Here is a 16,718-nt window from a genome sequence, read left to right on the forward strand (position 1 = left end):
ATTATTGCACTTAAGAAAAAGCTAAATTCGGAAGGATATGAACACATTTCTTATCGTGTTCTGCGTACGGCAGAGCAATAGTTAGGAGACTATTGTTATATGGGCAAGACAATACCTTTCCCATATATCAGCATCTGTAGGTCAGTGGTTTGTGGATAACAACATTCCCGGCCTGCGCATAATCCCGACCTGAACCCCATGGAACACCTTTGGTATGGGCTAGAACGTCGGATTTGGTGCAGACTCCTGCGTCCATTATCACTACATTCTCTGGTTTTGGCTCTTGAGGAAGAATGAGCTGCCATTCTTCCACAGATATTCAGACATCTGAAAGTTTCCTTAGCAGAATTCAAGACATCAAAAATGTGGAGGAGGGACACACTATACAGGGTGTTACAAAAAGGTACTGCCAGACTCCCAGGAAACATTCCTCACACACAAAGAAAGAAAAATATATTATGTGGACATGTGTCCGGAAACGCTTACTTTCCATGTTAGAGCTCATTTTATTACTTCTCTTCAAATCACATTAATCATGGAATGGAAACACACAGCAACAGAACGTACCAGCGTGACTTCAAACACTTTGTTACAGGAAATGTTCAAAATGTCCTCCGTTAGCGAGGATACATGCATCCACCCTCCGTCGCATGGAATCCCTGATGCGCCGATGCAGCCCTGGAGAATGGCGTATTGCATCACAGCCGTCCACAATACGAGCACGAAGAGTCTCTACATTTGGTACCGGGGTTGCGTAGACAAGAGCTTTCAAATGCACCCATAAATGACAGTTAAGAGGGTTGAGGTCAGGAGAGCGTGGAGGACATGGAATTGGTCCGCCTCTACCAATCCATCGGTAACCGAATCTGTTGTTGAGAAGCGTACGAACACTTCGACTGAAATGTGCAGGAGCTCCATCGTGCATGAACCACGTGTTGTGTTGTACTTGTAAAGGCACATGTTCTAGCAGCACAGGTAGAGTATCCCGTATGAAATCATGATAACGTGCTCCATTGAGCGTAGGTGGAAGAACATGGGGCCCAATCAAGACATCACCAACAATGCCTGCCCAAACGTTCACAGAAAATCTGTGTTGATGACGTGATTACACAACTGCGTGCAGATTCTCGTCAGCCCACACATGTTGACTGTGAAAATTTACAATTTGATCACGTTGGAATGAAGCCTCATCCGTAAAGAGAACATTTGCACTGAAATGAGGATTGACACATTGTTGGATGAACTATTCGCAGAAGTGTACCCGTGGAGGCCAATTAGCTGCTGATAATGCCTGCCCACGCTGTACATGGTACGGAAACAACTGGTTCTCCCGTAGCACTCTCCTCCATACAGTGATGTGGTCAACGTTACCTTGTACAGCAGCAACTTCTCTGACGCTGACATTAGGGTTATCGTCAACTGCACGAAGAATTGCCTCGTCCATTGCAGGTGTCCTCGTCGCTCTAGGTCTTCCCCAGTCGCGAGTCATAGGCTGGAATGTTCCGTGCTCCCTAAGACGCCGATCAATTGCTTCGAACGTCTTCCTGTCGGGACATCTTCGTTCTGGAAATCTGTCTCTATACAAACGTACCGCGCCACGGCTATTGCCCCGTGCTAATCCATACATCAAATGGGCATCTGCCAACTCCGCATTTGTAAACATTGCACTGACTGCAAAACCACGTTCGTGATGAACACTAACCTGTTGATGCTGCGTACTGATGTGCTTGATGCTAGTACTGTAGAGCAATGAGTCGCATGTCAACACAAGCACCGAAGTCAACATTACCTTCCTTCAGTTGGGCCAACTGGCGGTGAATCGAGGAAGTATAGTACATACTGACGAAACTAAAATGAGCTCTAACATGGAAATTAAGCATTTCCGGACACATGTCCACATAACATGTTTTCTTTATTTGTGTGTGAGGAATGTTTCCTGAAAGTTTGGCCGTACCTTTTTGTAACACCCTGTATATCTGCTAATAGTAGTCCAGATAATTTTGATCAGACGGTGTATGTAACGTGACAGTTAAGAGCTGGGTCCTGTTCTGTCAGTTATCAGTTAAATATCAAGAGAATATCAATAATGATATACAAAAGGGTGTCACCCACATTTCCATGTAGTGTGCATCGTGGAATAATCTAATGTAGCCGGCCGCTGTGGCAAAGTGGTTCTAGGCGCTTCAGTCTGGAACCGCGCTCCTGCTACGGTCGCAGATTAGAATCCTGCCTATGACATGGATGTGTGTGATGTCCTTAGGTTGGTTAGGTTTAAGTAGTTCTAAGTCCCATAGTGCTTAGAGCCATTTGAACCATTTTTAATCTAATGTAGAGTCAGTATTTGTACTTAAAAGCTGTCACCTGGTAGGGCAGAATCTTGAAGGTTCCACTTTGCGTTCTCTGTGCCATGTCGATAACATAGGAAATAATGACTCCACTTGCGCTGTTTAAATCCCCTTTGATGCAGCGTTAAACTGCCAAGGTAGAGTCACTGTTTTATATACACTACTGGCCATTAAAAATTCTACATCAAGAAAAAATGCAGATGATAAACGGGTATTCATTGGACAAAACTATTATACTAGAACTGACATTTGATTACATTTTCACGCAATTTGGGTGCATAGATCATGAGAAATCAGTACCCAGAACAACCACCTTTACCAAGTGGTAAAGGCGACCGCTCGCAACAGACGGGAAATCCGGATTCGACTCCCGGACAGACACAAATTTTCATTGTCATCATTCCATTATATACAATACTGGCCATTAAAATTGCTACACCACGAAGATGACGTGCTACAGACGCGAAATTTAACCGACAGAAAGAAGATGCTGTGATATGCAAACGATTAGCTTTTCAGAGCGTTCACACAAGGTTGGCGCCGGAGGCTACACCTACAACGTGCTGACATGAGGAAAGTTTCCAACCGATTTCTCTTACACAAACAGCGGTTTACCGGCGTTGCCTGATGAAACGTTGTTGTGATGCCTCTTGTAAGGAGGAGAAATGCGTACCGTCACATTTCCGACTTTGATAAAGGTCGGAATGTAGCCTATCGCGATTGCGGTTTACCGTATCGCGACATTGCTGCTCGCGTTAGTCGATATCCAATGACTGATAGCACAATCTGAAATCGGTGGGTTCAGGAGGGTCATGCGGAACGCCGTGCTGGATCCCAACGGCCTCGTACCACTAGCAGTTGAGATGATAGGCATCTTATCTGCATGGCTGTAACGGATCGTGCAGCCACGTCTCGATCCCTGAGTCAACAGATGGGGACGTCTGCAAGACAACAACCATCTGCGCGAACACTTCGACGACGTTTGCAGCAGCATGGACTATCAGCTCGGAGACCATGGCTGCGGTTATCCTTGACGCTGCATCACAGGCAGGAGCGCCTGCGATGGTGTACTCAACGACGAACTTGGGTGCACGAATGGCAAAACGTCATTTTTTCGGATGAATCCAGGTTCTGTTTACAGCATCATGATGGTCGCATCCGTGTTTGGTGACATCGCGGTGAACGCACATTGGAAGCGTGTGTTCGTCATCGCCATACTGGCGTATCACCCGACGTGATGGTATGGGGTGCCATTGGCTACACGTCTCGGCCACCTCTTGTTCGCATTGACGGCACTTTGAACAGTGGACGATACATTTCAGATGTGTTACGACCTGTGGCTCTACCCTTCATTCGATCCCTGCGACACCCAATATTTCAGCAGGATAATGCACGACTGCATGTCGCAGGTCCTGTACGGGCCTTTCTGGATACAGAAAATATTCGACTGCTGCCCTAGCCAGCCAATTCTCCTGATCTCTCACCAACTGAAAACGTGTGGTCAATGGTGGCCGAGCAACTGGCTCGTCACAATACGCCAGTCACTACTCTTGATGAACTGTGGTATCATGTTGAAGCTGCATGGGCAGCTGTACCTGTACACGCCATCCAAGCTCTGTTTGACTCAATGCCCAGGCGTATCAAGGCCGTTATTACGCCCAGAGGTGGTTATTCTGGGTGCTGATTTCTCAGGATCTATGCACCCAAATTGCGTGAAAATGTAATCACATGTCAGTTATAATATAATATATTCGTCCAATGAATACCCGTTTATCATCTGCATTTATTCTTGATGTAGCAATTATAATGACCAGTAGTGTATTATCGACACGACTGTGAAAGCGAAAATAGGACCCATCAATTACAAAAAACAGGTAAAAATATACATCTAGAGCTCTTAGCCGCCATTGGCCACACTGTATAGGTTCCCTAGGCGAGGCCAGAGACGCACTCACACTGGAGGCTCTATGCGTCCGTACTCGATGTTGCGACTCCAGACGACGCCGAAGCCGCCGACGTCGGCGGTACCCTTGAAGATAACCAGCAGCACGCCGCCGAACATGAACACCGTCTGCACCACGTCCGTCCACACCACTGCCTTGATGCCGCCCTGTGAGCCAAACAGAAGCACATCTGACTGGATGATCACATCTCAGACAGCTGTCAGCAACAATTACACGGTATGTAGGTTCTAACAAAGGGTCGTACCATCCTCACATCACTGTAGCAAAGGAGATCCATTTATTCTTTCAATCACACATCGTGTTCCGCAAATCCATTCATGAAAGAGTGTGTTGAACAGGGTGGAACGTTCAAGTACCATAGGTTTTTCAAAAAGTGTGAAGTTGGTCGTTCTTATTTTTTAGAAAGTTGGCCGCTGATGCTGCTTGTGGCGTGAATAGACAAACTCTGAATCTGAGATATTATTATCGCGAGTGGTACCGAGCGAACAGTTGTTGAGAGCAGTCGGACGCAGTCTGGCGTGGAGATAACCTGCATTGCCTTTTTGCTGCACGTAGTTGTTGCTTGCTTGCGCACTGGACGGATTTTGTCAGATTTGTGTATACATACGAGGGTTCCTCCAAAAAAAAATGCACACTATTTTTTTTAAATCCATCTTTTATTCTACATGTTTGAAAGTTTTACAGTGTGTAGATACATCCTTTACGAACAATATTTTCATTTCTCCACATAATTTCCATCCCTCTCAACTGCCTTACGCCATCTTGGACCAGCGCCTGTATACCCACACGGTATAATTCTGGACCAACCTGTTGGAGCCAATGTTTGGCAGCGTGCACAAGGGAGTCATTATCTTCAAACCTTGTTCCACGAAGAGAGTCTTTCAGTTTCTCAAAGAGATGATAGTCACATGGAGCCAGGTCAGGACTGTAAGGCGGGTGTTTCAGTGTTCTCCATCCGAGTTTTGTGACCGCTTCCATGGTTTTTTGACTGACATGTGGCCGTGCATATTCGTGCAACAGGAAAACATCCTTCTTTTGCCGATGTGGTCGAACAAGACTCAGTCGAGGTTGAAGTTTCTTCAGTGTCGTCACACATGCATCAGAATTTATGGTGGTTCCACTTGGCATGATGTCCACAAGCAAGAGTCCTTCCGAATCGAAAAACACCGTAGCCAGCAGAAGGTGTGGTTTTGATTTTTTTTTTCTTGGGTGAATTTGCATGATGCCACTCCATTGATTGCCTCTTCGTCTCTGGTGAAAAATGATGGAGCCATGTTTCATCACCTGTCACAATTCTTCCAAGAAATTCATCTCCACCATTCTCGTACTGTTCCAAAAGTTCGCTGCATACCGTTTTTCTTGTTTCTTTGTGAGCCACTGTCAACATCCTGGGAACCCACCTGGCACAAACCTTTTTTAACGCCAACACTTACGGTATTCTGCAAACAGTTCCTTCCCCTATCCCATCGTAGCGTGACAATTCGTTCACTGTGATGCGTCTGTCAGCAGTCACCAATTCGTTAACTCTCTGCACATTGTCTGGAGTGTGTGCAGTAGCCGAGAGGGATTAGCCGTGCGGTCTCAGACGCTGCAGTCACGGACTGTGTGGCTGGTCCCTGCGGAGGTTCGAGTCTTTCCTCGGGCATGGATGTGTGTGTTTGTCCTTAGGATAATTTAGGTTAAGTAGTGTGTAAGCTTAGGGACTAATGACCTTAGCAGTTAAGTCCCATAGGATTTCACACACATTTGAACATTTTTGTGTGTGCAGTACGAGGCCTGCCGCTGCGAGGACAATCCTCAATATTGCCATGCCCGCTTTCGTCACGTAACCTGCTTGCCCACCGACTAACTGTACTGCGATCGGCAGCAGCATCTCCATACACCTTTTTCAACCCCTTGTGGATGTTTCCCACTGTCTCGTTTTCACAGCACAGGAATTCTATGACAGCACGTTGCTTCTGACGAACGTCAAATGTAGCAGCCATCTTGAAGACATGCTGTGACGGTGCCACTCACGGGAACAGGTTGAACTAAGTTTGAAAACAAGCGGGAAGGCTGTATCTACACAATGTAAAACTTTCACACATGCAGTATGAAAACTGTATTTTTATAAAAATAGAGTGTATTTCTTTTGGAGTGACCCTCGTACATTGACAGCAATATTTGTTTCTTTGTTGTGAGCAGTTGTGTGATTATTAATTATAAACGTTGTGGTACAATTAAAGTTTTCAAACTGTTCAGGGAAAAGAAATGTCTGGGTAAAGTTTGTTGATGTATGAATCTTCATTTTCAGGAAATTGTAAATTAAAAGTTTTTATTGCTTCCTTTCATTTTTTTCACCGCTTAAGGCTAGTTGAACAAACCCCTCCTCATCATTCAATTTCTGTATGAGAACAAACACAGGAGTCATTGCATCAGTAGTTGTGACCATGCATTGCACGCTGCACGGATCGCAGTATTTCTTTTGAATTATTTTAGCTTGTTGCTGGTCACGAAGTTGTAGCGGCAAGACGAAGTAAGTTGTCTGTTGCGTACAGAATAATCGTTGGGAGACTTTAGCGAATATTTTAAAATTCTCAGGCAGGTATAAGAGAACTGATTTTTCATAATTTGCAGGGAGGGTAATTAATTTCCGTTTCTTGTTCTCTATTTGAATACTGACACATCCGATAGTAGGAAGCTCCAGAAAATGTTTGAATACTGGCATGTGAGAATATGGGTTTACTCAATTCAAGTTGTACTGCTGCATATCAGATTTTGTGATAACGATATTACAGTTTCACTAGTTTGCCTCGCAATTTTAAAGAAAAGTATAGCTAACGATAATATTGTTACAGATGGAGCTTTACACATTTCCGTACGTCTTTCAACAGGTTAATAATAATTATTGCCATTTTTATAGTTAAAATGAACAACTTGCAAGTGACGCAACCATATGGCAGATTTTTTCTTTTTTTTTTTAAATGTATCTTTCACGCCAGAAATGTCATAGTTATTAAAATATACTCGTTATTGTGCCGTGATTGAAAGAATTTTCTTGAGAAACCCGAAGTTTCATAGCCATCTGTTGTGAGCAATTGGGACGAAACGTGGGGTTTCTACACGCCCAATAGCACATAATATTTTACTTCTTTCGAGTTCTTTCTTTCGCTACTGCCTTTATCCCGCATTTTGCGCAGGGTCGGCACGGTTAAGTGCGGATTTGGTACGGTTAAGTTTAAGGAATGGCCGGATGCCCTTCCTGTCGACATCCCATACCCCCCGGAACAGAATTAGTGTACCCCAGCTGTCTGCGACTATTGTAGATCGTGAAATAGTGTGAATGTGTTTCAAATGTCTGCGAGTCGTGTAACTGAGGCGGGACGTGGGGACCAGCCCGGTATTCACCTAGTAGGATGTGGAAAACCGTCTAAAAACCACATCCAGGCAGGCTGGCTGGCACGCCGGCCGCCGTCGTTAATCCGCCGGGCGAGTTCGATCCGGGGACGAGTCCAGGAAGCAGCGCGTTAGCGCTCTCGGCTACCCTAATATTTTACTAGTAGTGAATAATCCCCTATTGAGAGCAGATCTCAAACTGATTCCACATTTCTAGATTTTGAGAAGGTTTTTGACATTGTTCCTCACAAGCGTATTATCATAAAATTGCATGCCTATGGAGTCTCGTTGGTTGGTTGGTTAATTTGGGGAAGGGGAGGAAACACAAACAGAGAGATCATCGGTTCCACCGGATAGGGAAGGATGGTGAAGGAAATTGGCCATGCGCTTTCAGAGGAACCATCCCGGAATTTACCTGAAGCGATTTACGGAAATCACGGAAAACCTAAGTCAGTATGGCCGGACGCGGGTTTGAATTGTCGTCCTCCCGAGTCTCGTCCCACAAGGGCAAGCCATCGTAAGTCGACCTCTGGCACAGTCGAAACTTCGTTTGGTGAACCTGTTTTGCCTTAGGTGCCAACACTCAGTAGTTCCCGAGAAAATGCTAGTTAAAGGTTTGATGGTACTTCATCAAATCACTCGTGCGTCATTAAACCAAGCAAGTCGCTAGCGTACTAGCTAAGAGCACAGTTTCGAATATTTGCGTTCCGTGTTCAAATACAATCGTATGAGAATTTTCTTTTTCTTTTGTTGTTGCAGAGGTATGTAACATCGACGACATCAGTATTTTCTTTGCGACGTCGAGAAATACAATGGGATTATTGATGAAAGAATTAAGCATTCCAAATCTTATCAAAATACATTTTATGGCCACTAATCTTATACAACCTTATGTAAGTGACAGTAATTGAAAATGACACTTATAAATTCTAGTATTTCATAGTTTGCTTTCATGTTTTACATTAATATTTCAAGAGAACCATTACCTTCTTCAGGATGATATGTATCATAAAGACATTCAAAGTAAAAAAAAATTCTAAGCACCACGAGCAATTGTTTTAGAATGAATATCAATAAGAAAAGCAACTTCGTTAACGTTGATATATACCTCGCAATCTGACGATAATATAACGGCAAACAAAGCATGTCATAGCATTCTCTCGAAATCTGGAGCCTGCAGTTGATTACGAATGAACGCGTATAGCCGGCCGCGGTGGTCTCGCGGTTCTAGGCGCGCAGTCCGGAACCGCGCGACTACTACGGTCGCAGGTTCGAATCCTGCCTCGGGCATGGATGTGTGTGATGTCGTTAGGTTAGTTAGGTTTAACTAGTTCTAAGTTCTAGGGGACTGATGACCTAAGATGTTAAGTCCCATAGTGCTCAGAACCATTTGAACCATTTTTTGAACGCGTATATTTTACTAATTGCACAGCTTCTACTTGTGATTTCCGTTTGCTATGCCATGAGAAAAGAGCACTTCTGTAATGGACGAATGTAGAACTTTACCTATCACTAAAAATACGTTTCGCAGAGATGACATAACGGCGTTCACCATGGCGGAATTGCTTTTAATGGACACATCGATAATCCAGTTTCATCGACAACTACGCCGCCGTATAAGGATGAATAGCTTTGCTCATCTCAAGAGCCAATAATGTAGAGAAGCACCTCCACTTTCATCTGAGGTCTCAAAATTTTGTCCAAAAACTGATGATAATTTCGTTGTTTCAGTTGGCCGACGTCTATTTCCGTAACCTTCTCACATCAAAACGATGACACTCTCTTACTAGCGACGTGATACATTCTGTTTGATCCGTCCTTGTAACGAAATAATGGTTGACTTCAGGAATAGTAGTGGAGGTTTGATGTTAAAGGAGTCTGTTCCCAATAATTCATCAAACGTACGCTTGTCTTTGGTGCTGATGTATTTAACGACATGACGGTGCTGAATTCTGTTCTCCCCCTTGAATGAGTCGCACCAGGCATTTGATATCTTGAATTCAAAACTATCCGAAACAGCATTGGGCACTGCCGCAGTTTTCCTATAGTAGCCGCATGTCCGTTGTTTCTAGCCTCCGTAAAACTATCGAACACCCACGAGTCGATGATTTTATGTTTGTTTCGAATCGACTGTCCACTCGTCACCTGGCATCTGTATCGCGATAGCTCTTTCGTACTTGTGAGCTTGTGCTCTTGTACACATAGGGCTTAACTTTCCGGAAAACTGTTACCAACAGTTTTTGTTTGTGTCCAGGAAGTCAGTGCAAATTTGGTCCTCGAGTCCAACAAGACGTAAATCAGTTAATGGAACCGCATCACAATGTGTACACAACAGCTACAAAACCTGGAAAGCTCATAAAAGATACTTACCGACGGTCTTTGGACATAATTTTGTGATATTACGTATATATGGAGCCGTTTCTATACATGATTGATTCCTTAAGCGATGGAGTGGTTATCGATGAAATCGGAACATGGACGTGTTTATTAAAAGTAATTCCGCCAAAGAGTATGCCGTTCTCTGATCCCTCCGACGCATAATTTTACTGACAGGTGAAGAATTACATTTGACTACTGCAGAAGTGTCCTGTTCTCATTGCACAGCAAGCGGTAATCATAAGTAGAACCGAAGCAATTAATAAAATACACGCCTGGATTTGTAATCAATTGCAGACTCCAGTTTTCGAGAAAATGCTTTAGTATGCTTTGTTTACCACGAAATTATCGCCAAAGCACAATGTTAACGAGGCAATGATATTCACACTAGAAATGCTACTGTGGCACGTTACTCGTGGTGCTCTGAACTTTTATGCTTCGAATGTTCCTATTATTATATATCACTCTTGGAGTTTAAATGTAAAAAATGAAAGCAAACAATGAAATATTAGAATTTATATATCTTTCATTTTCAGGTACTGTTAATTGTATAACGTTGTATAAGATTAGTGATGAAAAATCGACTTTGATGAATTGAAACGTTTATTTAAAATTAATAAATTTGAAATGTTTATTTATTTTATCAATAATCCCATTGTATTTTATCGATGTCACAAAAAATTAGATGTCGTTGATGTTACATACTTCCCTGACAACAGAAGGAAAAAAACAACACGGGGTGCAAAAATTCGAAACTGAGCTAGTACGCTATCAATTCGCTTGGTTTAGTGCTACGCGCGCAGACTGTTGATGTAGCATCAAAGCTGTGCCAGAGAGCGATTTATGGAGAATTTCCCTTTTCAGTTTTGTGACTGGATTCGTGACTTCCCGTCACAAAGTTCATGGTAACTGATGGAAAGTTCCGGAATGAAATTTTCACTCTGCAGCGGAGTGTGTGCCGATGTGAAACTTCATGACAGATTTAAACTTTGTGCCGGACCAAGATTCGAAGTTGGGACCGAGTCTTGGTCCGGCACACAGTTTAAATCTGCCAGGAAGTTCCACATCAGCGCACACTCCGATGCAGAGTGGAAATGTCATTCTTGAAATATCCTGCAGGCTGTGGCTAAGCCATGTCTCCGCAATATCCTTTCTTCCAGGAGTGCTACTTCTGAAAGGTCTGCAGGAGAGTTTTTGTGAAGTTTGGAAGGTAGGATACGAGGTAATGGCGGAACTGAAGCTGTGAGAACGGCTCGTGAGTCGTGCTTAGGTAGCCCAGATGGTAGAGCACTTGCCCGCGGAAGGCACACAGTCTTATTCTGCCGGGAAGTTTGCTGGAAAGTTATCGAGTAAAATGGAAATAATATCTGGCGTTCTTCAAGGAAGTGTAGCAGGCACTCTGCTATTCCTAACGTGTATAAACCAGGGACAGTCAGGAATTCAGCAGGGGAGCTGTGTCCCTTGACAAGTGCCGAAGCTATCTCACCTGGCTGCACAGTTTCCCCACCGCTATGCCACGCAGTATGAGCGTGAGGAGGTGGAAGAGAGGGGATGGGAGTGCGTCGCATTTAAACTGCAAAGCAATGTCACTGTATATGACTTGGTTTTAGGCTTCATGTTTCTCAGCTGCATAGACCACAAACAAAACAATTTTATGGTATTATTTAATTATTTAGGCGCACTGAAGAGTAATGCAGTTTCATCTAGTACAGATTGTCAGCTTATCGACAGACGCAGCCAATTTCAAAGATTTCCGCACACAGCTTGCTACGTAATCATAACTTATTTAGTTGTATAATCGAAAATACCATTTCATACATATGCGTTGATTGAAATATTTTGTCACGTTCGCAACATCGTTATGGAGGCGTGGAAACTCTTCCTGCACATTTTTAACGTAAAAGAATTTGCTTCTAACTGGGAATTACACAGCAGATCAAGCCGTTACATCCTCACATGCGCAGGAGCAGTTTCATCTGAAACGAGAAACGGTCTCTAAACCAAGTGTAAGATTGGCAGGGTCCTCAAAACCTTTAGAAAATTCTTTCAAGGGTGCAATGCATTCTTTAAAACTCGCGACTTCTTCGGCACCTGTGACCTTAGGGAAATGGACAGATTTTTTCAGAAAAATCAGAAATAAGTTGTTTCTGATCTTTCAGTGTCGTACTGTGGGCAGTGTGCAGTCAAGTGCACTTAAAATGCGAGGTCTGCAATCCATTCCGGATGTTCAGATTTTCCTTCCTGCATTCCTTTTTCTTGTATAAATTCAACAATAGCGGGTTTTAAACCGAAAAATCGCACCCCTTGACTTAACCAACGTACTTTACAGTAATATATGAAGTCTCCATATTCTTCGTTCAAGTTTATCGAACATTGTTGGAACTGACATATGTAAAAATGCGTATGACTTCAGAAATTTTAGTATTTGTGCCACAAATTTCATCATGTGCTCTATGCTTGCAAATTAATCACAACATACTTTTTTGATGTACAAAACAATGAATTGCGTCTGTCGACCAGTGCAATATTTTCCTCTTTCATTGTCAATTACATCTTCAATTCTTTAGGTATCCATTGAATATGCGACTGCACAAAAGAAGTTGATAATTCTCATTCTTGTCTGTTCTCTACCCATTCAGTGGGTCGCTAGATTGCCTCGTTTTGTGAGGACAGCAACTGGACCTGTGAAATTCCTTTATACCACGATTCTGCCGATCTGAAGAATGATACAGAGTGCTTTCCATAAGTAATGCGACCAATTTTTTTCTGACGCAACGGTACACCACAGCGTGTTGTAACCGGCTGGGCTAAGTGGAGAGGGGTGTTAGCTTCAAAACTCTCTTTGTCTCATTCGGTTGCCAGCTGCCGGAGAGTCAGGACGTGCGTTTCCGTCAAGCCCGTTTTGAGTTCATGTAACACGGCATAATTGATAATTCTGTAGAGCAACGGTACGCTATCAAATTTTGCGTTAAACTTGGGAAGTCCGCCACCGAAACATTTCCATTACTCCAGCATGCCCTTGGGACTGATTGCTTGTCCAAATCACGAGTTTTCCGATGGCACAAGTCGTTCAGGAGATCACCGACGAACCTCGCAGTGGACGGCCATCAACCGCACGAGTCGACGAAAATGTGCGATTGTTTGAACTCTGACAGACGGCTGAGCCTTCAATTGATAGCACAAACTCTAAACATGTCAATAACAACCGTTTTCCGCATTGTGAACGAAGATTTGAATAGGTGTGTGCCAAACTCGTTCCAAAAGTGTTGACCAACGAACACAAGCACATGTTAGTGCTTCGGTGCCGAGAAGTGTTGGAAATGTGTGAAAATGATCCTCATTTTTTAAACTCAGTTATCACTGGTAAGTCGTAGATTTTTGAGTACGACCCTGAGACAAAAAGGCAAAGTTCAGAGTGGCACACCCCATCGTCGCCCCGTCCCAAGAAGAAACGCATGAACAAGTCCAGGATCAAAACCATACTCATTGTCTTCTTAGACGTCAGAGGCATTGTCCGCCACGAATTCGTACCTACCGGGACTACAGTGAACTCAGCTTTCTACTTAGAAGTGCTAGAAAGACTGAAAAGGTGGGTCGCACTGCCGAAGCGACATCAAGGACACGTGGAAAGATCACCACGACAAAGCGCCGAGTCACAGCGCCTTCATTGTCAACGACTTCCTGGCCAGGACCAAGACCCCATTGGTTCCCCAGCCTCCCTACAGTCCTGACCTGGCTCCAGCTGACTTTTTTTCGTTTCCTCGGTTAAAAGGAGTCATGAAAGGAAAACATTGGGACACGATTGAAAGCATCCAGACGCATGTTACATCAGCTCTAAAGGACATTCCGGAAAAGGCATTCAAGGATGCCTTCCAGGGATGGAAACACCGCCTCCAGAAGTGTATCGACGCAAGAGGGTGGTGCTATTTTGAAAATTTTTGATTAATTGTACGAATATATTCAATAAATAATTTTTCCATGACAAATCTACATAAAAGTCCAAACCCTTCATCTCGGAAGAAGAGAGGAAAAGAAGATCAGAAAGAATGAAGAAATACTGGGCCATAAGAAAAGAACAACGCGCAAAGAAATGATTGATCTAGCTTACCCCAAAGAGGGTGAAACGAAAGAAGAAGAGAAATGATTTTTTATGAATTTGGTCGCATTACTTATGGAACGCACCTTGTATGTCACGTTGTGCCCAGTACTTCCACGAACGACTGAGCAAAGCTGAGAAGTACTGAGCACATCGTCCTCGCGTGGAGTGTGGCACGCAGCAATCGACCATGACATGAACTATTTAGGAGACTATCTGAGCATGTGATTCTGTTGTTTATAGTCCAATAAAGACATGGTGTAGGTTTTGGTCTGATGAGGCATGGCTCCATCTCAATGGATATGTGAATGTGCAGATTACATTTGGACTAATCTACATCTACATGGATACTCTGAAAATCACATTTAAGTGCCTGGCACAGGGTTCATCGAACCACCATCACAATTTTCTATTGCTCCAATTTCGTATACCGCGCGGAAAAAACGAACACCTATGTCTTTCCGTGCAAGCTCTGATTTCCCTTACTTTATTATGGCGAGCATTTATCCCTTTGCAGATCGGATCAACAAAATATTCTTGCATTCGGAGGGGAAAGTTGGTGATTGAAATTTTGTGAGAAGATTCCGCCGCAACGAAAAACACCTTTGTTTTAATAATGTCCACCCCAAACCCCTTTTTTTTTCAGTGACACTCTTTCCCCTATTTCGCGATAATACAAAACGTGCTGCCCTTCTTTGAACTTTTTTGATGTACTCCGTCAATCCTGTCTGGTAAGGATCCCACAATGCGCAGCAGTGTTCTAAAAGACGACGGACAAGCGCAGTGTAGGCAGTCTCTTTAGTAGATGTTACATTTTCTACGTGTCCTACCAATAAAACGCAGTTTTTGGCTAGCCTTCCCCACAACATTTTCTATGTGTTCCTTCCAATTTAAGTTGTTCGTAATTGTAATTCTTAGGTATTTAGTTGAATTTATGGCCTTTAGATTTGACTGATTTATCGTGTACCGAAGTTTAACGGATTCCTTTTATCACTCTTGTTGATGACCTCACACTTTTCGTTATTTAGGGTCCACTGCCAATTTTCGCACCATACATATATCTTTTCCAAATCGTTTCGCATGTTGTTTTGATCTTCTGAAGACTTTACTAGTCGATAAACGACAGCGTCATCTGGAAACAACCTCATCTGCAAACAACCTAAGACGGCTGCTCAGATTGTCTTCCAAATCATTCATACAGATAAGGAACAGCAAAGGGCCTATAACACTACCTTAGGGAACGCCAGAAATCACTTCTGTTTTACTCGATGACTTTCCGCCAATTACTACGAACTGTGACATCTCTGCAAGGAAATCATGAATCCAGTCACATAACTGAGACGATAAGCAAGCACAAAACATACACCAGCTGCACGAGGCCCCTGCATGCATGTAAGGTGTGTTTGGTGTGCATTGTTATTAGGTACACGAATATCCATCACATTATTTCCTGACAGAATGAACAGTGCGTGCTGCACGTAATGTAAACGGTGCAATAATTAGTGAACACTGTGGGAGCAGACCAGCTACATTTGCACGTATTATCAGCAGGACAAGGCAATGGATCGTACAGCTAATAACACTATGGGTTTCAGTGTTTTCATGAGCAAGTGACTTCTAAAGTGTAGTCGCCTTATCAATCTCCCGATTTATTCGCACATGGTAAAGATATACTAAAAATTTCGCTCATCCTCATATCATTCTTGAATGGCAGAAAGAAATTGAAATATGTGTTTCGGCGCAATTTCTCAAAAAGTGTTGCAACATGTGTTTAAGAATAAGCAACGTTTTATTCAATTATATGAATCGCATAATAAAGGCAACTTCCATCAGTTTTTGTAAATTAGTCATTTATCCACAAGTTTGCGTTACTTTTTGAACATCTTGGTTATTAACAAGCAGAAACAACCACTGCAGGCTATTTCTGTATTCTAACAAAGCTTAATTTCTATTAATCTACTCATGCAGATAATTACGAGAATTAATGTTAGATTGCTTTATATATATGTGTATGAATAATAAGAAAATAGCAGCTACTTAAAAAAAGCCTATGCTTCTCCTCTTACTCTACTCAGCAGCTGTTTTTATGTGATACTTAAAGCATTTACGGAACAGCAGTATGTGTACGGGCTGGGTCAAAATCTGTTTAATGCGAACGTCACAGTTACGTAGAATTTACAGCATTTACATCCCTATGTCAAAATCTCAGTACCTAATTAAAATGTATTTATGTGTGTATCTTCAACGTCTCATCCTGAACTGCTGGATAGACTTCAATAGTGCATGGTACATGTATCACTTTCTATCCGGAAAGAAGGGCTGTGTGTGTGTGTGTGGGTGGCGGTGGGGGAGGGGGGGGAGGGAGGGGATGGTAAGAACAACCTAGGGGTGGGAATTGGGTGAAGAAGAAGCGTAAGGAACCACGCGCAAGTATAAGCATCCAGTATTTAAGCATGAGAGCACTTATCGACTTGGAACAAACTATACACATAATTTCAAACCATTGCAGAACATTTTCTCGTTGTTACCCACCCCTATCTCCGCCCCCACCCCCCATAAAAT

The 16,718-nt window shown here is 43.1% G+C and overlaps 1 protein-coding gene across 4 annotated transcripts in view; it reads right to left on the reverse strand.

The window, feature by feature from the left end:
* The window catches only part of LOC126195209 (sodium-coupled monocarboxylate transporter 1-like), a 299,461-nt gene that overhangs the window by 149,062 nt on the left and 133,681 nt on the right, over positions 1-16,718 (reverse strand). For all 4 annotated transcript variants that reach the window (XM_049933729.1, XM_049933727.1, XM_049933728.1 and 1 more), the window contains exon 7: positions 4,301-4,455. In XM_049933729.1, the coding sequence (XP_049789686.1) occupies positions 4,301-4,455 (155 nt within the window). The remainder of the gene's footprint in view (positions 1-4,300; positions 4,456-16,718) is intronic.

The sequence above is a fragment of the Schistocerca nitens genome, chromosome 7 (genome assembly GCF_023898315.1).
Source record: "Schistocerca nitens isolate TAMUIC-IGC-003100 chromosome 7, iqSchNite1.1, whole genome shotgun sequence".
NCBI classification, from domain to species: domain Eukaryota; kingdom Metazoa; phylum Arthropoda; class Insecta; order Orthoptera; family Acrididae; genus Schistocerca; species Schistocerca nitens.